Below are 20837 nucleotides of genomic sequence, written 5' to 3' on the forward strand. Positions count from 1 at the left end.
GAGGCCGCTGGTACCGTCAGTACCCTCTCTTTGCTACTGTCACCCACCCTACGCTGCCTCCGTCTTCCCGGAGATAGCATAGCATCGTAACTGTACCGTCTCACCCTTAGCAGTCTCCCACCGCCCCAGCACTTGGAACATCGGGTCATTCATCTCGTTAGATAGCATAACCGTACTCGTTAAGGTCCCGCCCCAGATGTCCAATGTTCCGCCCACCGTTATAGCAAAGAGACGCTACCAAAATTGCCCAGCCAGACTGCGTGCCTGTAATACCGCAAGTGGTCGGCTCGGACGTGACGTTCTTCTCCATCGCCTTCCGAGACTATGGAATGCTGGTCCTGTCTAGCCGGGCGAGAGCTAGATTCAGCCAGCGTCTCTTGGCTGGACGTCTTGATGCCACTGCTGCTGTTGCCGGGCGCGCGAGAGAGAGAGAGACAATAAGATATGTACGTAAACAGAATCGGGTGTTGGCAGGGACCCGGAAGGGCGGGCTGGATTGTCCGTCCGAGACACTCAGCTGACGTAGCTGGCGTTTTTGCCTAGTCTCTTGGACAAGGCGCAGAGGAGGCCGGCCCCAAATAAAGACGCCTTCCTTCTCACTCTTGGCGAGTGGTGTACGGTGTACGGTGTACGGTGTTACGAAGTATTACCTCTTTGCTCCAAGCGGTTTCTCCGCACATGCCCCCCATCCAACGATGGGATACGGATCCAGTGAGACATGTCAGTCAACCATGCGTTTGGCCCTTCCTCTGATGGGAACGAAATGGAATGGTCGTGCGGAGGAAGGGGGGATATACGCAAAAGGCAACGCAGCGGATTATGTATGAGCTTCAAGTTTCTGGCGGATCGGTTGGTTTTCTCTGTAGACCAATTCATGCATCTGAAGGAGAGAGGTTCTGCCGTTGGTAACTACGCCGCATTGGATGACCTCCTCGATGTCTCGGACGGCGGAGCGGAGGGATACGAGCCAAGCAAGTAGGGAAGCACCTGATGATCCTCCTCTGCTGATCCGGGGAAGAGGGGATGACCTCCTCTTCAGTCGCACGCGGGGCGAGATCAGCGACAACGCCTCGTCTGTTCGTCTTTTTCCCCTCTTACGGACACATTCTTGCACACACAACGAGGCACGCAGCATCGCCGTCGCGCGATTGGCGATTCCCGGCCTCTTGTCTGAGTAAGCTTCGTGTCTCTCTTCGGAAGGATTCCTCTTAGACGACGGGCCTGCCTCAGAAAGGAGGTGATTAGTTGGTCCGCTCGGCCAGTGGCTAGCATCCTTGGCTTGGTTGGAAAAACCGATTGCGATGTTGTCATACTTGCCGGTAGGGTTGCTTGTTGAAAGACATGGGAGCAAGGTAGTACGACTCCACTGCTGAGATGGACTATATAAGACATGGAAAGGGGCTACCTTTGTAAACACAAGAATTTCAAGTCAAACAGCAGTCAACTGTAAATACTCAACCGCACATCAAACACTACAACCAACACAGAAGGCAAGTTTCTCTCGCCTCGCTTCATTTCTCTACTTCTCCCCCGCCTATCCACAGGTCTCGTCACCAAGCCGCAATGCAATTCAGCCGTCAAACCCTCCTCCTCGCCCTCGTCGGCGCCCTCTCCGCCGTCCACGCGTCCCCGGCGACGTTCCCCGACGCCCTCGCGGCCCGCGACGAGCCCAAGGCCGACTGCTGCTCGTGCGACCTCCAGAACCCGGGGCCCAACTACATCTGCACCGTGCCCAAGGGCACCTGCAACGTCCCGGCCATCGCGTGCCCGCACGACCCGGCGACGCAGGAGCAGTGCTGCTGCTGCGACATTGGCGTGCCGGCTATACGGTGCCAGGCGATTCCCAAGGGGAGCGGGTGCTTCTGCACCGCGGTCAAGTGCCCTTTCCAGTTCGAGTATTCGTACTTGCCACTTTCCGGATGAGCTTTAGGCACGGTTGAGGGAGTTGATGGATAGGGGTTTAGGGTGCTTGTTTGGGGGAGGGGGGCGGTGCATGTAAGGAAGGGAGGTTGATGGACAGGTTGAAAACAAAGATTGGATACCGGGGTGGTGTGGTTGTGTGTTGACAGACTTGGTTGGAATCTTGTTTGATACTTTTCGAGGCTGTGCTACAGGGACAAAGGACTATATTCGCTCAACATGATATGATTTTTGCTGATTGAGGAGTGCCCCAAAGTGATGTAAGAAACGACATTGTTTGGAGACTCTAATCTCAGAGCCTGTTGTGTAAAGAGAAGAAAGTCTTGAGATGAAGATGCCCTCCCTCTCGATACCATTGGGGCCGGGCCATGGCGTCGTGTAATGTGTGTGACATCTGGTGTCGTGTCATTCGGAATGTCGTTGGCGATAGGCTTATCCTGCCAGCCATGGGGATCAGGAGCGTGGAATGGGGCATGTCGGGGATTGAGGTGCAGAAAAGCCGTGCAGTTCTCCCAGTTTGTCCAGGCAGTCAAAAGCCATTCAGGACCATCTGCTTGCAGTTTGGGCAGTTTTGACAGAAAAACATACAGCATCAAGGTTCCAGGCTGTTGCAAACGTAGCGGCACGGAAGTGGTCTTGCCTAATGTCGAGGTTGCCAGGATGAGCATGGGCGTCCCCCGTGATCCAGGAGGGTCCAAGGAGCTCATCGGATGCCTTGCTTTGTTTCCCTGAGAGTGCCACACCACGGCGAACGCCAAGTAGTCAGATCAGTCTCCGCCGACGACGGCTCGTACTCCCAGGGTGACGCCGGTGCTGTAACCAAGATGGGCTTCGGGGTAGGAACCTTGTCGTAAAAGTTCTTTTCATGGCTGTTCCCCATAATCCCCACAATGTTGTCCCCTCGGTATATGTCCAGTCATTATCTCATTGACATTCGAGAAGGAGGCCGATATTGAAACTCTGCCAATGTTTTTCTGACCGCTTGACTTGGCAAGAAGGCGTCTTGGTGGCAACACAAGCAGCCGAAAAGATCTTGCCTGTTTCACAGAAAGGCAACTTGCAGAGCCTGGTGAGTTTAACGACAAAAGCGGACCCGGATTTCTCAATGCGGAATAACGGCTTGTATCACGACAGGAAACCTGCGTGATCTTACGTTGGATGCGGTACACCATGTTGTCCCACGATCCAATCATGCCAAAGCAAGCTCATGCTTGCTCGAACAATGGCCAATCAAAGAACTGCGGCAAGAGCGTGCTCATAACGCATAGAGGACTAACGGATCATGCGGTCTATGCTTACGACTTTAATAAGGACGTATATTAGGAAATGCAAGAACAGACCCATAATCATATTCACATCTCAGTGATGTCTTATCACTTGGACAAGGCGGGGCCTATGGCCAAATCCTTACAACCAACCTATATGGCTAGGGAATGGGGGAAGTGTATACTGGCCAATAAGTAGCTGATTCCTGACCAATCAACGAGTGATCACCTCATCTTTTGTCCGTTTCCGGCAAACTTCATGTCGCTTTTCATGTCTGCCAGCCAAATCAACTGAATCAACTTCTCTCAGAGGATCAGTTCGACTACTTCTACTTTTGTCAACAACGCCCGCTTCGACTTTTCGCGGGTAACTGCTTCCGCAGAGAACGCATACGGAGCCTTGTGATTGTCAATGAGCTTATTTCGGCAACAACGAAAATGTATGATTTGATAGTTGCATAACATGCATACACCCTTTGGCAGATTTTAGATGTTCCGGAAAACAACAGGGAATCTCAAAGCCAGTGAGGAGGAATACGTCAGCCACGCCAGCTTCAGCGGTGGCTCGCCTGGCTCTGGATGTAGGTCCATGTCTAGTTGGTTCAACTACACACAAACAGTAGCCATGCCTTGGTTGTAGATTCAAGATCCCACGTGGCGCCTAGGTGGGGTGTCACTTGCAAAGATATCCGCATATTGAGGGTTAGAAAAGCTGCGTTATAGGAGAAATCCACGAATTACCAGCTGCACCATAGAAACTGGTCTCCAGACTGTACTAAGGCTGTTGGTCGAGAACAACTTACGACAACCGTCCACTGTGTACAAGGGATGGTACACCGAGACTCTCGGGGCATGAGCTGAACAAGACATGCAATACAGTCAGCTCCAGCCGGATTGACAGTCTTGGCGAGTAAAGAGTGCCAACATCATGTCGTTGATGTCTCCGAAGGGCGCGGGATGTGCTAATACAGTGGACCCAAAACACTACTTACTACATACACCACTACGTACCCAGAAACGGCCAAAAAAACATACAACACCAGGTATTCGCTGGTCGTCACCGACCCAACTACTAATCCGGCCCTCACTGGCTTATCTATGGGAGAGCGGACGGGATCCCGAGTTCTCCAGTGGGTATGGTCGTATGTGCTATGATTCAGATCTTTGAGAGTCTATAACCGGCCGGCTCGAAGCACTGGCGCCTGCTCATATCTAAGTGAGCTCGTCATCGAACAGGTAATAAACTAGCGCAAGGGTAATAAACGCAACTATAATGACGGCAGTGGTTGATCGCTCCTTTTGTCAATACCTGGCCTATCACATTGATACATTAGCAATGCTTTGCTCTCTCACTCCTGCTACTCGAAACTACAATGAACATAGCCAAATGAGTGACAGTATACTGTTACTTTCATGTCACCGAAACATTCTTTACCAATCATCCTACAGTGAATGCTAGCTTTCTTTTTCCTGCCACGTCTTGCATCGCATTATCCATTCTAGCATGTACAACCTAGCAGTCATGTAATATAAGCAGGAAGAGTATGTGAAAGCAGAGCAACTGCATCGGCAGACGTTGGAACTGAGGATGAAATTAGTGGACCTACATGATCCCTCGATACTAGAAGACATTGGTGACCTGGTAATTGTCCTTGGAATACAATGAAAGTATGATGAAGTTAAGAAAATGAGTTCATACGCAGCAGTGAAACTTTGAGAGTTTATTTGGGGCAAAAGTTTCTTCTTAGATCAGTTGTTTCGGGCACATATCCAATGTTAGTTGTTTCTGCCAATAATCGCTCCTATTCATGGTAGTCGGCACTCCCGAGGATGCAGTAGTTGTTACCAAGCTGCACGAAACATACCAAAGAGCCACAAATAACGGTACGTGTTCCTTGACGTAATATATGCGAAAATAGATATTTTCATCTGATCACTGGAAGACTGCGAAGGACTATGTTGTGGCTCGGCGGGCAGCTCCTTTTCTGAAAGATTGGTAGAAATGTACGACCGGTTCGTTTCCTCAATGTCAAAACGATATGCTAAGGCTTGTCAATCTTTAAGTCATCTCAGTATCGCCCTCCCGACTTGCGATTCCGCCCATGCGGCAGGAGAAAGCCAGTTCACCATCTACACACATGTTAAACTTGGCTTTGGAGGAAGATCATGGCAACAGTTCACAGTGATGAACCGCAGTGTCTGCTAGGAAGGATGCAAAGTAGTCGATCTATCTAGGATCTATATGTGAGATGATGCCGAGTAGATATGCATATCCATAGAAGTGATCTGTGCGTGTGGTAAGCCACATCTGTGACGGCCACAACTGGTACTAGCCACACAAAGCTCCTCCAAGCTTCAATGCCTTCACTGTTTTTTTTTTTTTTTGTCATTGGAAGCTACATAAATTGCCACTCGGTCTTGTGATGAGATGAGAATTCAACACGGCTCCATCGTGAAGATGCCCGTTTGTGGTCTGTCCAAAACACCAGAGGCTAGGTATCCACACCGAGTCCGGCGATCAAACGGCTTCTCATCAAGACCCCTGCCCACCCACAGTTTCAAGTCTCCATCCCGTCAGGGGCGCCCCATCATAGCGAGTCTAACTCTGTTCCCTACGCGGGGAGCTACCTCCCCCGAAGCGGGAGCTTGACAAGTCTTTCTTTTCTTTTTTCTTTGCTGTTCTTCATCTCAGCTTCTTCTTTTGCTTCTTCGTTGCTGCTCCTGCCGGCCAATTGAGCTCGAATCACTGTAGGCCGCGTGTACGAAATGGCATTCAAGGCTCTCCTGCCGTTGCTGGCGCTTGCGGGCGCGGGGTTCGGGTGGCAGCACAAGACCGAGGCCGAAGTTCGCGATGCCCTCAAGTCCAACGAGTTTAGCCTGGTAGCGTGTAAGCAGACCCCGCAGATCGCCGAATCGAGTCCTCGTCCACGGCCGTGCTAATGATGCGAATAGTTGTTTCGGTAAGCCCCCTGACAACAAGATGAGCCGTTCAGCCAAAATCAGCTGCTGTTCATCGCATGTTGGCCCCGGTGCTGACGGACCAAGCCCTCAACGTAGACCACCCCTCCTTCCACATCCGTGACGGCATCCGTTAACCCCGCCACAGCGACGTGAGCAAAGCCCTCGAGCAGCACTGGTCCGCCGTCGAGGAAGCGATCCCGACCGCCCTGTCCGTTGACTGCCTGGCCCACCCTTCGCTGTGCGCCGACCTCGACGTTGTCTCTTTCCCCGCCATCCGGCTGTATCTCCAAGACGGCACGAAACACCGCTTCCGCGGCCCTAGGAAGGCGTCCGAGTATGTCCCCCTCTTCCCTCCCCTCCTGCGTCAACCGAGTCCTTTCGTCTCTTACTGAGCCGCACGTCCCCTTCCAGGATCGCTGCCTTCGTCCGCCGCATGCTTCGCCCCGCCGTGACCCTCCTCGACGAACAATCCGCAACCTCCTTCCGCGACGAAGACGACGTCGTCATGATCGCTCACGTGACCGAGTCGGAGACGAACCTGCGCGAGCGCTTCACCGGGATGGCCGAGCAGTACCGGGACCGTCACACCTTTGGGCTGACGACGATCGACGAGGCGCCGGGCCGGATCGGGTGCTACAACAACGCGGACGGGTCGTACCACATGACCTCGGAGCTGGATGAGGTCGGCGCCATGGAGAACCTGCTGCGCTCGTGCGCCTCGCAGCTCGTGCCGCGGTTGACTCGCCGGAACGAGGCCGAGCATTTGAGCGTTCGTGGTCCCTTTTCCTCCCCCCCCCACCCGTGAATAACACGTCCGTGTCGTGGCACCGCTGATGTTGGGATCTACAGACCGGAAAATCGCTGGCATACTTCTTCTCGAAGGACGAGGGGAACCTTGACGCGTGGACGTCCGCCGTCAAGCCGCTGGCGCGCAAGTACCACGAATACATCACCTTCGTGACGGTCGACTCGGGCGAGTACCCGGAGATGCCGGGCCTCTTCGGCCTGCGCGCCAGCGCCAGCGAGGGCGTCGTCGTGCAGAACCCGTCCGCCGGCCTGGCGTTCCCTTTCAAGGGGGACAAGATCACGGTGGAGGCCGTGGACCGGCACATCCTTGACATTTCCGAGGGCAACGCCGATGCCTGGCAGGTGGGCTCGCCGGCCCTGGAGGAAGAGGAGCCAGAGGAGGTGCCGGCGCAGGCGGGCGAGGAGGAGCAGCAGAAGGCTGCCCGGCAGGAGGAGAAGAAGACCGGGGGCGAAGAGACGAGTGGGGGCAATGCGGCGGCGCACGACGAGCTCTGAAAGGGCGGCGTCGTGATCGGACTACCGAATTTCACCTGTTTCCTCAGAAGACAAAAACAAAAGCCCTCGTTTCCAATAACCCTTACCATGGCCCACCCTGCTTTGATGTCATTGCAGAACCGGACAAGTCGAAAACGCAAAGTAGATATGCCCAAAAGCATCGTCCGGCGGCAGGGAGCACGCGCGGACAGGCCGAACTGCGCGACAGACTGGCCCTGGATACTATACCACGAGCCCCCGTCCGGCTGCCGAGCTTTTCACGTTATACACCATGACAAGCAGTGACATTCAACTCTTGGATTGGGAATAAAGAGACTGGAGCGGACCTTGTATTTTTATGCGTCTCATTATGATGAAGGTTGTTGATAAGAAACCCGGGCTGTGGAGGCGGACTTGAACACCGACTTTCCCATCTCCATCGGGGCCGAAGCTCCCACACCCCCTCTCCGTCGTCGAGAAGTTCTTCTGGCCTGGTACACAATGCGGGGGAGGTAGAGGATGCTCCGGCGTTGCCTTCCCCATTAGTGCCTTGTGATGATGGTGAGGAAACTAGGGCGCCGGCATCGCCAGCCCCTCCCCTTCCGACCTCGACCCGAGAACAGTTTGATTCGCGGGCGTATGACGTAGCCTCTTGACTTTTGACTCGGACAGTCTCCTTGCATGGTAACAACTTTTCTCGGAACTGCCGACGAAGCTCCGACGCTGTTGGTTGCCCAACAGCCGGTCTCGTAGAGCCGGGGAGCCGGGGACGACTCCGGCGCTTAGTTGCCAACTCGATCGAGACTATAACCTTTCAACGGAGTTCATAAGCCTATCAACTAGGGTTTGCAAGGTTTTGACAGCTTCGGCTTCAGACAATAGATACAGAAAGGGGATCTCAAATCGCGTCCAACGCTAGCCCGCATGAGAAACTCGGTGGCCACCCCTCCCGTAGCCAGAACATCTAGCGACCACGACTACCCTTTTTTCGCCTCCGTGACGAGAAACAGGCTGCGATTGGACCGCAAAAAAAAAGAGCTATCTGAAGACAAGATGCTTCGATAACAATAACAAACACCCCACTGCAGGGCAGGAACGCGTAGCCGCCTTCTCGATCCGTCCTGGAGATCCGCGAATCCGCCACACGATCCTTCTTCCTTCAGCGCCCTTGGCACTCGCCGTTTTGTCACCCCTTGCAACTCGAATAAGACCACCAACCAGCATTGGCTAATCGCAGTGCTGTGCCGCAATCCCATCACAGCAAACGGGCCTTGGCTTCTCAGACATGCTGCCTCGCGTGCCTCTCTGCGCTGGGGAGTCGATTGGCCCCCCCCCCCGGGTTTCCGTCGGGCGAGAGACTCGGCTCCTACCGCGTTCCTTCCCACGATCCCTCGCCTCTTGGCGCGGTTGGCCGACTAGGTTGAGATTGGTAGTTGAACAAACGAAACGGTCTTCGGAGGAGGAATCTGGATTAGGAATGTGGAAAACTCCCCGCCGTGGTAATGAAGAAAAAGACAGGAGCGTTCTCGCAATGCGTAGCTGTCTTATCTCGACCGCGACGGGCATATAAGCCAACCTCCCCCAACTCAAAAGAAAAAAGAATCTTGTAATATTCAACCGCAATCACAAAACCAACTCGAAATTGTAATAAAAAAAAGCCCCTTTCAAAGTTTGTCCTGATTACCAGTAGGGGCATAGAAAAACCACCTGCCCTCTCCCGCTCTCTGCGCCAAGACCCCCCCCCCCCCCAAGAATCAAAGATGCAGCTCAAGTCTCTCTTCTTCCTCGCCCTCGCCGCCCTCTCCGCGGCCGAGCTCGACGAGCGCGCGCCCACAAAGGCCGAGTGCTGCTGCTGCTACGGCGGGCCCTCGGTCGGCTGCGCCGCCGACCTCGACTGCTCCGACATCACCACCAGCGTCTGCTTCGACACGCTATGCCCCTTCAGATAGGGCGAGGCACACAAGGCCGAGAGGGGGAAGGTTCGGACGGGAGATCGCCGTGGGCGAAGGCTCGGACGGGACGCGTTCTAGCCTGGCTTGGCATACACTACTATGTTGGCCGCTGGCTGACGTTGAGAGGAGGGTGGGAGCGGAAGGGAGGAAAACAGGCTAACCAGTCCCCCTCCCCCCCTACCCCGAGTTCTCTGAGCGGTCGCTCCGGCCACCACCGTGAAGAACAGGTCGGGCGGGCCGTAGGGATGGGTAACCCTCCCGGGAGCCAAAGAACTCCCGTCCTCCGACTAAGAGACTCTAGCCAACGAGAAAACGGAAAGGGAAAAAGAAAAGTTTAAACTTCCACCGCCCACCCACACCCCAGGCGTCAGCCGTATCATTCCACTGCCGGCTGCTGGCGGCGGCACGTCATTCACCCCCCCCTCTCTCATTTTCAGTCCTTCGAGCTCCCTTGGGGATCCCTTTTTCGTCCCAGACAACCTAAACAAATGCGTAACCCCCGTTTGAGACATCCATCGCTACAGAGGCCGGGAAAAGACAGGCTCCCGTATAAATACGTAATGCTGAAGTATATATATATATATATATATATACATATATATACTCCGTATATAAAAAAATATAAAAAAACACAGAACAAAGGGAGACTTCAGCACTATCAGACGAATGTCGGCCAGGCCATGACCACTGAAAAGCCATACTGAAATCATAGGAAGGGTCAATGCCCTGTTTTCTCCCTCTTTCTCGCTCCCCTTACCCCAACCTAGCTCGCGTGAGCTTGTTATAGTTTGGCCACTTCGTCATCATGCAGATGCCAGTCGATTGTGTGTGTGTGTGTGTGTGTGTGTGTGTGTACGCAACTATGCACCGGAATGGCCGAACGGCGGCGGCGACATAGTTCCCCATCCCAGGGCCTGGCCCCTCGCCACAACTTGGCTGGTGAACCCGGAGCAAGTGTGCCGCGCCCTCAACCGACGACTATTGGCTCGTAGCGGCAAGACAGCTTGTCGGGTGTTTTACCTGTAGGTATGCATGTATACAGCCTCTGTATGCACATGTTGCACCTTTGACACAGATTGGGCCGATGGGTGTTGCGTTGTGCTTTTGTTCTTTTTTGGGTCACGCCGTCCGGCCCGCTACTCGCCTTCTACCCGCTCAGGCCGTGGAAAACAGGATCTGATGCTTTCGGAATAGAGGACCTTCGGAGGTGAATCTCCCGCTACGTCAGATATATAGCAAACAAAGCAGACTTATACTGTGTGACCTGACGACACCGTTACATGGAGGCCGAGGATCGGATCCCAAGGCTTCGACGTCCACTGGCATGTGGGCCGAGCTGAATCTCCAGTCGCATGTATTCGGAGTATTAGGACTCTAGCAGTCGAGCGCGCGAATGTTACTAGACTTCGTCTCGGACCGTATGACAAGAACGGGCGCGCGCCCAGCATCGAGTTACTGGTCGACGGGCGACGGGTGCCGCATGGTCGGACAGTTGTTTAGTGTAGACACAAGTCCAGTTAGGAAGAGTGAGCCCTGGAGCGAACCCCAGGAGCCGTCCACGTAAACAACGGGTGATGGAAAAAAATCAGGCATGATTCGCGATTAAGTTTGTCGTGTATGCTTCCTCCTCCTCAAACAGTAAACCCCTTTCCGCCATCCCAAGTCGCCGCTTGTGTGCAATGTTAGTACCCGGAGGCCATTGACCCAAAGACGCATAAAACAGGGCCTTTTTATTGCTCCAACCCAACAGAAAATAGATAAATCAAAAAGAATCCCGACCGCCCCGTGATATCTAAGCTTGGTATGTTTCTCTAATCCCGTAAATCGCTCGCTGATGGCAAGAGACTCTCTAATGCGTAGAACCGTTGGCAGAAGAGTGCAGAGAGTGTACGGTATGTCTCTGTGATTGTCTGCATTTCGCCTTCAAAGGAGACTAGGCGGTCTGGCCGTTGGTAGCGGCTGATTCGGCGGCGGCGGACTCATCTCGGCATCGTTGGCACATGCACCATCCGCCAAGGCTCCCTTTGGCCCATTCTCTCCGCTGATCAACCGGGAGCGTGATGTCGCAGTAGTGGTTCAGCACCTCGTCTCCAGCCTTGAGGCCACCCGGAATGTTGCCCACGATCCTTTCGTTTCGCGCCCAGAGCAGCATGCGCCCACCCCACTCCCATGTAACGTTCGGGTTGCAGTCGTGATTGGCCAGGCACCAGAAGGGATGCACCGCTGCTACATCGGGTCGGCCGTCTCGAGGGTTCTTGCGTGCCGACGCCGTACCGCGGAACTTGCTGTAGAGCGTGTTCAGGACCCATAAGTCGTGTTCGTTGAGAGTGGCGTAGATGTCGACATCCATCTTCTCGAGGATGTGGAAAGGCGTCTCGATGTTGTACTTGAACGAGAAAGGCAACGTCCAATTCGGCGGCGGGTTCGCAGACGGTGATATCTCGATTTCGTTGGATGCCGAGGGCACAAAGTCGCCCCAGATGTACTTTATCTGCATCACATCCAGGGGATGAATACCCTGATGGTTGGATATGGCCAAGATGCGAGCCAGCAGCAGCAAGTGTAAAGTCTCGTCTGCTTCCGACGCGTCAGGGTCTTTGGCGATAGCATCAACATCCTTTTCGCAGACAGCAGGGTGGTATGCCTCTTGCGCTAGATCGTGGCAGCGTTGGCTGCAGAAAACCGTGTCGTAGCATTCGTCGCAATTGACAGCGCCGGGCTCGTGGCCCAAGGGCGGCAGCTCGGCGCTGCATGCGTCGCAAACCGGCTCTTTGAGACGGTTGTTAGCGGTCAGAAGCGAGTACTCGTCCAGGACGGTTTCCCCTGGCGCAATGTCTTCCTTGACGAAGAGGCCCAGCTGGTTGCAGGTGGGTATGAACTCGCAGTCGTCCATCTCGCTGGCTCCCTCCAACAGAACAGGAAGCTGGGACACCTGGACGGCGCACTTGGGCGCAAATTTAGACAACTCGGCGTTGAGGAAGTCGAGAGACTCGGGCGCAAAGCGATCGGGCTCGTACGAGTTCCAGGGGTAGACTTCTCTCCGCACAAGTCCCCATTCTGGCAGGACATTGGGGTTGAAGTCTTTCTTGCGAAGTCTACGGCGAGCCATGTCCTTGATGTATTCCATCGTCTGCAGCAACTCGTCGTTTGTGGGAGCGAGCGTCAGGCCCCGCTCGCAAAAATCGTAGGCGCTCTTCAGACAGCCGCACAGTAGAAGGCTGAGCGACAGGATCTGGAAAGCGCGCACGGAGGACAGCTTGGCCACGTGCGCAACCAGACCGGTCTGGTCTTTGGCCTCATCGTCAGCATAGTCGCTTCCAATGTGTAGTAAGTGCCCGTGGTCGAGAACAAGGGGCAAAGGGTCCAGAGGACGTGACTGGAGGCTTTCGACGGCTTGCTCGTGATACTCAAAGCCCTCGTTGAGGACCTCGTCAGCAAGAAGCAGAGCGCGGTAAGCGTCACCCGCGGCGAGATCGGGATAGGCCAGCTCCGAGTGAACCACGGCGCGCTCGAGGTATAGAATCAAGTCATAGGGAAGGCCGGTCAGCGCGTCGGTAAGATGTTGGCGGCGTTCCAGAAGTTGTTCTGCACGCTGGGAGGCGTCGTCCGTCAAGGGCGACTCGTTGCCTGTTGTTGTAGTGCTGTCCGCAGACATTGCGTTTAGCGAAGCCGGTACAACGTGCTTGCTTGGGGTAAGATTGGCGAGGGATGGCATGCGATACGTGCAAAAGCTCCGAGCTTAAAACAAGAAATCGCAGATACGAGCGAGAGAGGGGGGGGGGGGCGAGAAAAAAAAAAGAAAGAAAAAAAAGCCGCCCAAGGATCGAGGCTGAAATCGAGATGAAAGTAAGTGACACTGACGTCAGTGAGGAGAAGCAACGATCCTGGTTCCCCTGGGCTCAAGGTCCAGGTCAGACGGAAGTGTGCTGTGGTACCTAACTGGAACACCATCCGTCTATGGAAACGGAACGGTGAGAAACAACCTGAATCCTGGGAGCAAAATAACCCTGCTGGCACGCGGCGACGGCGCGGCAGCGATGGTGTCTAAAGGATTTCGATTTCGAGCCTTTTCGGCAACGGGAACGGGGCAAGCCCACAATGGTCAGGCCACTTTATGACAACCCTGCCTGGATCGAGCCGCCGGAATGTCGAGATGCGGCTACGAGAAGAAGGAGCCGGAAAGCGGATGCAGGAAATGATATGTAGAGAAGGAATGGAATCGTAGAGAAGGGTGTATGTCCTTTCTTTGCCCGTGACTGGGGAAACGGACGTGGCTGCTTTGGTGGATAACGAACGGCGTCCAAACCAATCGATGGCAGTTCGCTTCTTTATTTTATTTTTTATTTCAAGTCGCAGCTTATTCTCTCGCCCTCGGGGTTGGGGTTCTTTTTTTTCGTCTTCTTCTTTGGTCTGTTTGACACTCTTAGCAGAAGGTTAGTCGATTGATCCAGGTCAGTCCCGGTAAGACGGAGACTTTTGACACTTGGTTGATAGCAGTTCCGTCCAGGCGTGCCGTTTTTTGAGGGGTAGCTTGAGGGAAGCAGCAATCGCAAGACGGTTTCTTCGTCCGGAGAGAGGAGAGAAGAAATTTGCAACAGGTCCAATTGGATATTGGCGTGGATGGCGGTTCGTTCGTGCGCGATGACAAGTGGGGGGGTTTCTGGACCCTTGAAAAATGGAACTTCAGGGTCCTCATGCGTGGAGGGGTAAAACTGCCCTCCTGCCGGCCTGGTACTTGGACATTGCGTAGCAGCCGCTCGTAAAACTACCCGCAAGCGCAACACTGAACCGACCTCGAAGCTTCTACCCTGACGTTGACTCGTGAGGCGCGATGCCGTGACTGGAGCAGAGAGCACCCAGGCGTCCATGCCACACAACAACCCCTTGGCTTCCCAGGGAGCCCCGGGAGAGGGGGCGCAGTGACCCTTAACTATCTACAATGTACTTATACACTACGGATACATTACCTATAGACAGATACCCACACGCAACACATGACAAACCTTTGATGCTAGCGGTCGGACAGAGTCGTTAGTGGCAGCTGGCAGCACCCTGGATGGAGGGAGGCGTAATGTATCCATAGACAGACACGTACGGATACCGGTAGGATACGTTTGTTCTTCCGATATCCGTACAGATGGATACACTACCGCCATCACATCACCATCGGGGGTAGGATAGGGATCCCAAGCCTGTCCGTGCATGATCCCCTCCTCCACCCCGTGGGTTGCGTTTTGTCGCGAATGGGGGTTGGGGCTTTCTTTCTCCAAGGAACGACATGCTGAGTGACGTCACCAACCAGAGCCCATTTTCTTTCTGCCTTGCCTCCCCCCATGGGTTCCTGCTTCTCTTGCGTTGGCTTTCGGCGTGGCATTTCACATGCCACCTCAGCCAGTGACGGGTTTGTCTAGAGACAAGCGACCTTCTCTGGGTACAAGTACCTGGCTTGCTTACCTACCTAGTGTGGTGAGGTGGTGTACATACCTACAAAGCAATACATGTCACGAAATAAACACTCGCATTAGATCGGCCTAGGTAGGTACCAGTGTAGTTGGTATACCTGGCCCCTCCTAAATCCCTTCCACGGCGTCGCCCCTAGGCCCGAGAGCACACCGTTTTGGCGTCGTGCCGAAGTTATTTCCATCATCGGTGTCGCTCATTCTCCTTGTCCGTCCGTCAGTGCCTGATCGGCATCCGGGGACAGCAGGGACACGCAGAATGAGGCTTGCTTCCGTGGGCCCTGGCACCCTCCCTGGTCGTCATAATGCCGCTTGCCGCGCTGCTGTCTGGTTCGCGATAGGGGTCCAGGTGATCGATGGCCTTGTTGCAACCTCTGCCCCGCTGTCTGCCGCTCATCGTCAATTCGGGAAACGTCCAACATGGATCCTCTGCAGGCTCTGCCCCCTCCGTGGACGCGATTGTGCGGGCTCCTTGCGTCGTCTAGCGTGTGGGCTCGCGGCGCGGTGGGCACACCGCCAGAGATGATACGATGATGCCCACATTCTGCAGTACGCTGTAATCTGCCAGTAACTTACATGCACGAACGATTTCGATTCCTCCCCAATCTTCTCTCATTCGCACAACGCACATCGCCAAAGTAGCCGGACCGTTTGTAGATGATGCTATTGCGGCATTCCGTTTCAAAAGGCAACGGTTCATCAGTTAAACGGTGTGACCCGCAAGTCCCCCTCACACTTGGCATTTGGGGCGATGACGACAGCGTCTCCGCTACTGTCGGACCAAGTTCCTGGTGAGCACCCCCGCTCGGAACCCAGCGCTTCATGATGTTCCCATGAAGCGGGAAAGTAAGAGGTTTCCCTAGTCAGGCCGGCGCTATGACGTCAGAATCAAGATTATCTCGATGCACCAAACAGCCTTATCACGCTCCATCGAATCCACGCCCAGCTCTATTTGCTTTACCCAAGGACCCTGCGGTATATTTCGAGTCATGCAGGTTTCTATCAAACAGGTAACGCAGCGATGCCCTGTTCTTGTCGAGAACCCCAGCAGCATCCGTGCTAGCTGTAGTAACTGGACAATGGCCGTTGCGAACGCGAAGAAGGCCGACGACATTGGCACGCGACAAGGCTTTTGCGGTAGCGTCTTGCAGAAATTCGTAAGCATGAGCATTAGTGCTGGGTGGTTGCGTAATGTCGCCAAATTGACACAACGTCCGTTGTCTCAGCAATGTCTCTGGACGCCTCTGTTGATGTTGGTGTCGACAGTAGAATGATGTGTCGTCGACCAGGTCCCCAACACGCAACAGCCGTCAGTTTAAATTAGAATCAGTGTGCAGTCACCATCTTTTCTAATCAGTAGTAGTCCGCAGCTGAAGTTGCGCTGGTTCATGGGCCGGTGGGCGTTCTAGACTCCTTCCCGGAATCTTTGACACATGCCAGAGACCGGCAGGCAAGACAGCAACAACGTGGCGGAATGGCTTGCTCGTGCTCTTGTTGCAGCACCTTGGTGTTGATGCAAGGGGCAGGCATCAAGGCCGGGGAAATTAAGGCCCCCCTCCCACCGGGCGTCGGACAGTAGCAGCCGACGAGCCGGCAAGCGGACAGTCGGCTGGCCCAGGGCGAACGTGGTTCCGGAAACATAGCAGGCTGTCCGAGTCCAGGAGTTGAGCTTCGACGGCGGAGGCTTTGACTGAGGCTGCATCAGGCACAAAGAATTGATTGGAAAGGCCAGGAATCGGACTTGTGTTGTTGAAATGCTGGTTGTTGGCTTGGCGTGACTGGTGGGCCAGAAGATGATTTCTTTTCTGCGGTGCGGTTTCCTTTCATTGCACACGGGCGAGGCGACGGGAAACGATCGTGCCTCCCCTCGAGCAATTATCGCTTGGATGTCTGATGCTCCTGCCACATACACCGGATGAGCATTGTCCGTCCCTTCCACGTCCAGTGCTTGCCCGCGCCTGCATCTTGTCCTGCACATACCGCATTGGGGGGGCAGGAGAGTGTCACTACTGAGAGAGTCACTACTGCCTCGGTAGGCAGGTAGAGAGTTATGCAGTGTAAGTGAGGGAATGAATGTACTTGCTCTGTCCGGACAATCTTTTGCAGTGCAGAAGCCGGTTCCCCTTCCCCCGTAAAGGAAAATCCAGATGACTGGACCTATACATACAGCTATATCCGACCTTGACTGTTGTTATTCGCCTCAATGTACGTGAACGAAGAGCTCCAACCGTGGTCTCTAGTGGCGTTGCTGCATTCCGACCCATCGCCTTGGCGTCTCGTCACAAATCATCAGTCGAACAATCACCTCACCACCCGCTGGCCATTCGACAGCTACACAGAGACGGATAGACAGACCTCATCCGTCCTAGGCACCGACGCTTCCTGTCTCGGACTAGAAACCACTTGACGTTGACCGCACGATGACTGTATTGTTAGCAAATCACTGTGGGTGCCACCAAATCGACCCAGCTTTGCAAACATGTCACGGTCAGTGTTGTGCCCTTCTCCTCTGCAACACAGAGACGAGACATCCCGCGAGCCAAATCGTCTCGGCAAAGTACCGACATGATCTTCCTGAGAGAGATATTGCTTCTATCGCGAACACGTCAGATATTGGAGATAGATAATCCCGCATTACCTTCACCCACCACCAGTCTATAATAGCCGGTCCACTGGAGACATCGCTTCCCCCCACCAGATCACACCCTCTTGCGCGCACCTCGCCAGGGGCCAGTCAGGCTTTTCCCCCTTCTTCCCGCCGTTATCTGTAAATCGCTGGTGAAACGTACTTTGTACGTGTGCGTGCTGTCCGAAGAGTCTGCGCACATCCGCCCGCACTATCTGCACTTCATGCTATCCGCTTATTGCCGCCAGTCATCGAACGTAAAGCGAGGCGTTTTGATTCGGAGGACCCAAGCTCAGTCTTTATCTGGCCTTAAGCATAGTAACGCATTGGCTCAACCCACAGCTTGAGCTGCCGTCTCTGCCTCCGCCCTCTATCTATTTCTACCTCGTGCTTGTAACGTACCTTGGCCCCGCTATCTGTAGTTTTTTCTTTTCTAGTTTTTTTTTTTTTTTTCTTTTCTTTCCCCTTTTTTTCAGACATCTGGAAACGTCCATGACCCATTCCGCCGCTTAATTCTTGAACCGACCCTCGGCCTTTAATACCTACCTCCCCGAGTAGAGCACAGAGCAGAGAGCTGTCCCCTCCCCGCGCCTCAAGCCTCCTTCGCCTGAACTGTCACACCTCCCCCCGTCCTTGGACCTGCCAACCCAAAAGGATCGCATCCCGCAGAACGAAGTCGAAGTTGCACACAGCTTCTCCAATTTCGGACTACCCCTCTTTGTGCACCAACAACAGACCGTTTTTTCTCCCCCGCCTCAATCCTTTCGCCCCTTTTACAACCTCGCTTTCGACATCAATCTTCCACGCCACCCCGCCTTCCACATACCTTTACCCCACCATGAGCAACAAACAGCCGAACCTCTTCGCTTACCCGTCGGTCGACGCCCTCGCGCCTGCTCTGCGATCCTACGTCATCCAAGCACAGAATGCCGGTCTGAGCCGTCACGGCGCTTTCAAGGTCGCCGTCTCGGGCGGTTCCCTGCCCAAGACTCTGGCACAGGCACTCCTGACCCCTTCGTCTGGGCCCGATGACCAAGTTCACTTTGGCAAGTGGGAAATCTTCTTCGCTGACGAGCGTGCCGTCCCCCTCGACCACGAAGACTCCAACTATGCTCTTCTCAAGAAGGAGCTTCTCGACAAGATCCCCGCCGAGCTTGGTGCCCCGACCGTCCACCCCATCGACACCACCTACCTGAACGATACTCAGGAGCTCGCCGATCAGTACGAGAAAACGCTCGTTACCAGTTTTGCCAGCCGCGACAGCGTGCGTCTGCCCATCTTCGACCTCCTCCTGCTGGGCTCTGGACCCGACGGCCACACTTGCAGTCTGTTCCCCGGCCACGAGCTGCTGCGCGAGACCACCGCCTGGGTCGCCCCCATCGAAGACTCGCCCAAGCCCCCTCCCAAGCGTATCACCCTCACCCTCCCCGTCGTCAACCACGGCGTCAAGATCGCCTTTGTCGCCACTGGTGGCGGCAAGAAGGAGATTATGAAGAGAATCTTTGAACACGGTGACGGTCTTCCCTGCGCCCTCGTCAACGAGGGCGCCGGCGACCGTGTCAGCTGGTTCGTCGACAACGCTGCCGTCGAGGGCGTCAGCTACCCCCGCCGTCCCTTCTTGTGAGCAACACAGTAGTGGTGGACGACCAGAGCGGGGGGGGGGGGAAGGAAGCTGGACATGTGAGGGATGATTGCGTATTAAAAGATTTGTTGTTCATTTTCAGATAGACGGGGATTCGATAAACGGCACATCTCCGGAAGAGATGGAATCTCAAAGAGGATCAGTCGCAGAACACATTCGGGCATCTTGCAAGCGTCGCAGGGTTGGCCCCAGACCTTCTTCCACCATTCCTTGGGTTTTCTCGTCGAAGCCTTTGTTCTCTGGATCTCTTGGCCGGGCCCCAAACTCTTTGATATCCATCGACGCCAAAACATTATGATTTCACGATACGAAGGAAATGAGGCAGAGGCAGAAAGGAAGGAACCTACCGAACGGATCCGGTACGCTGCCGCCATATAGCACGTTTAGCAGTAGATAGTACGACAGCGTCTCTCCTAGCGAGGAGGGGAAACCTGAATGCAACAAAAAAAAAAGTTAACATCATGGATGTCAGCTCATTCGGCGCACATATGATCAGCCCGCACCCACGTATCCGAATCTGTATTCATGTCTTCCTTCGCCCCCGTTGTGGCCCCGGGCGACGGGTAAGCCCGTGAGAATGAGCGTCATCGCATTGTGGAGCGGGTGTGTGTGTCTCTGCATTTCCCGCATCATAACAAGTACTGTGTGTGCGCCACCCCTTGTCTGCCTTGGCGAAACGCCACTTATCTCACCCCGCCGATGGCGATCCCCTATAGGGCTGAGGACGAAACACTTCCTCGTCCTCTGCCGCCTTCGTTATTGACATTGCGGGAAGATCGGCAAGGGGGAGGGGGCGGTGGGCCGTTGGGGAGTCTAAACTCACTTCAAGTCATGTTCTCATGTCCGGAGAGAGAAGGGGAGTCGGCGAACTTTTTTTTTTTTATTCTTCATCTTATTTTTTTATTTATTTTTTGTAAAACAAAACCAGAGGCGGATAGTATAGTACACGAACCGAGTGACGAGGAGTTAGTCCATCCATACTCTTCGAGCTGACGATGAGCAGGAGGGAAAAAAAAAGAAAAAGTAAAAGAAAACAAAAAACCACTTGACAGGCGACGCCGCGGGAAATGACGTCGTTAGTGTGGCAGGGAGACAGACACAGTCTAGGCTCTCCTGGACCGAAATGTCCCCTTCCTTGAGGGGGAGGAAGAGGGGGGGGTAGGGCCCGGAGACTCGGCGTGTATCTTTCCGGAGGCGCGAGCAGGCTACCTACGCCACTGCCCGTACTGCCCGTACCCCCCTCCTTGTTGCACGCAGGACCTGACGGTCCTGACTAACCGCCGGTCCGGGTGGTTTGGGGGCGGGGTAAAGTCGAGCGAGACGAGTCTGACGACGAGCGAGCCGGCATCCCCCTTCCCCAGTACGGTGTGGGTTGCTGTTCCTTCTGCGGCGTACCTTATGGAAGTAGCGCGGCGATCTTACGTGAGTTGAGTGCTGTCTTGGATGAGAGCACGGCCCCCCAACCGTTGTCACTGTTTCTTGAGCTGGTTCCCGTGAAGAGAGGGCCGAAAGTAGTGGAACGGTCATCAAAGATGGCATTCGGTGAAACACAGTAGAGTGGCTGTAATACCAACACAATGTCTCTTTGATGGTCTATTCTCTGCATGAAGAAGCAGAGTCGGCCGTCCCGCCAAAGAGACGAGGTTAAGATTGCCAGAAACCTATAAAGTCTTCAACTCCGTGCGCTCAGACCAGAGACGGAAGTGATATGTCGTTGTCTTACATATAGAT

The 20837-nt window shown here is 54.4% G+C and overlaps 5 protein-coding genes and 1 non-coding gene across 6 annotated transcripts; 4 read left to right on the forward strand and 2 right to left on the reverse strand.

Moving 5' to 3' along the window:
* Nucleotides 1-1563: 1563 nt before the first annotated feature.
* GLRG_03573 (uncharacterized protein) lies at nucleotides 1564-1923 on the forward strand (the record flags this gene model as incomplete). The annotated part of the gene is made up of 1 exon (XM_008094258.1): nucleotides 1564-1923. The coding sequence occupies one exon, from the start codon at nucleotides 1564-1566 to the stop codon at nucleotides 1921-1923; it is 360 nt and encodes a 119-aa protein (XP_008092449.1).
* Nucleotides 1924-4213: 2290 nt separating this feature from the next.
* Nucleotides 4214-4329, reverse strand: GLRG_12511. The gene has a single exon (XR_001139446.1). It is a non-coding gene; the product is annotated as a 5S ribosomal RNA (ribosomal RNA).
* A 1622-nt stretch (nucleotides 4330-5951) lies between these two features.
* On the forward strand, nucleotides 5952-7448 carry GLRG_03574 (uncharacterized protein; the record flags this gene model as incomplete). The annotated part of the gene is made up of 6 exons (XM_008094259.1): nucleotides 5952-6072; nucleotides 6138-6145; nucleotides 6231-6238; nucleotides 6292-6480; nucleotides 6558-6915; nucleotides 6996-7448. The coding sequence occupies 6 exons, from the start codon at nucleotides 5952-5954 to the stop codon at nucleotides 7446-7448; spliced, it is 1137 nt and encodes a 378-aa protein (XP_008092450.1).
* A 1739-nt stretch (nucleotides 7449-9187) lies between these two features.
* Nucleotides 9188-9376, forward strand: GLRG_03575 (uncharacterized protein; the record flags this gene model as incomplete). Its single annotated transcript, XM_008094260.1, has 1 exon — nucleotides 9188-9376. One exon carries the CDS (start codon nucleotides 9188-9190, stop codon nucleotides 9374-9376), a length of 189 nt encoding a protein of 62 aa, XP_008092451.1.
* A 1936-nt stretch (nucleotides 9377-11312) lies between these two features.
* On the reverse strand, nucleotides 11313-13034 carry GLRG_03576 (Wd tetratricopeptide repeat domain-containing protein; the record flags this gene model as incomplete). The annotated part of the gene is made up of 1 exon (XM_008094261.1): nucleotides 11313-13034. One exon carries the CDS (start codon nucleotides 13032-13034, stop codon nucleotides 11313-11315), a length of 1722 nt encoding a protein of 573 aa, XP_008092452.1.
* Nucleotides 13035-18302: 5268 nt separating this feature from the next.
* Nucleotides 18303-19088, forward strand: GLRG_03577 (6-phosphogluconolactonase; the record flags this gene model as incomplete). The annotated part of the gene is made up of 1 exon (XM_008094262.1): nucleotides 18303-19088. One exon carries the CDS (start codon nucleotides 18303-18305, stop codon nucleotides 19086-19088), a length of 786 nt encoding a protein of 261 aa, XP_008092453.1.
* Between the last annotated feature and the right edge of the window lie 1749 nt (nucleotides 19089-20837).

This window comes from Colletotrichum graminicola, assembly GCF_000149035.1.
Source record: "Colletotrichum graminicola M1.001 genomic scaffold supercont1.11, whole genome shotgun sequence".
NCBI lineage: Eukaryota > Fungi > Ascomycota > Sordariomycetes > Glomerellales > Glomerellaceae > Colletotrichum > Colletotrichum graminicola.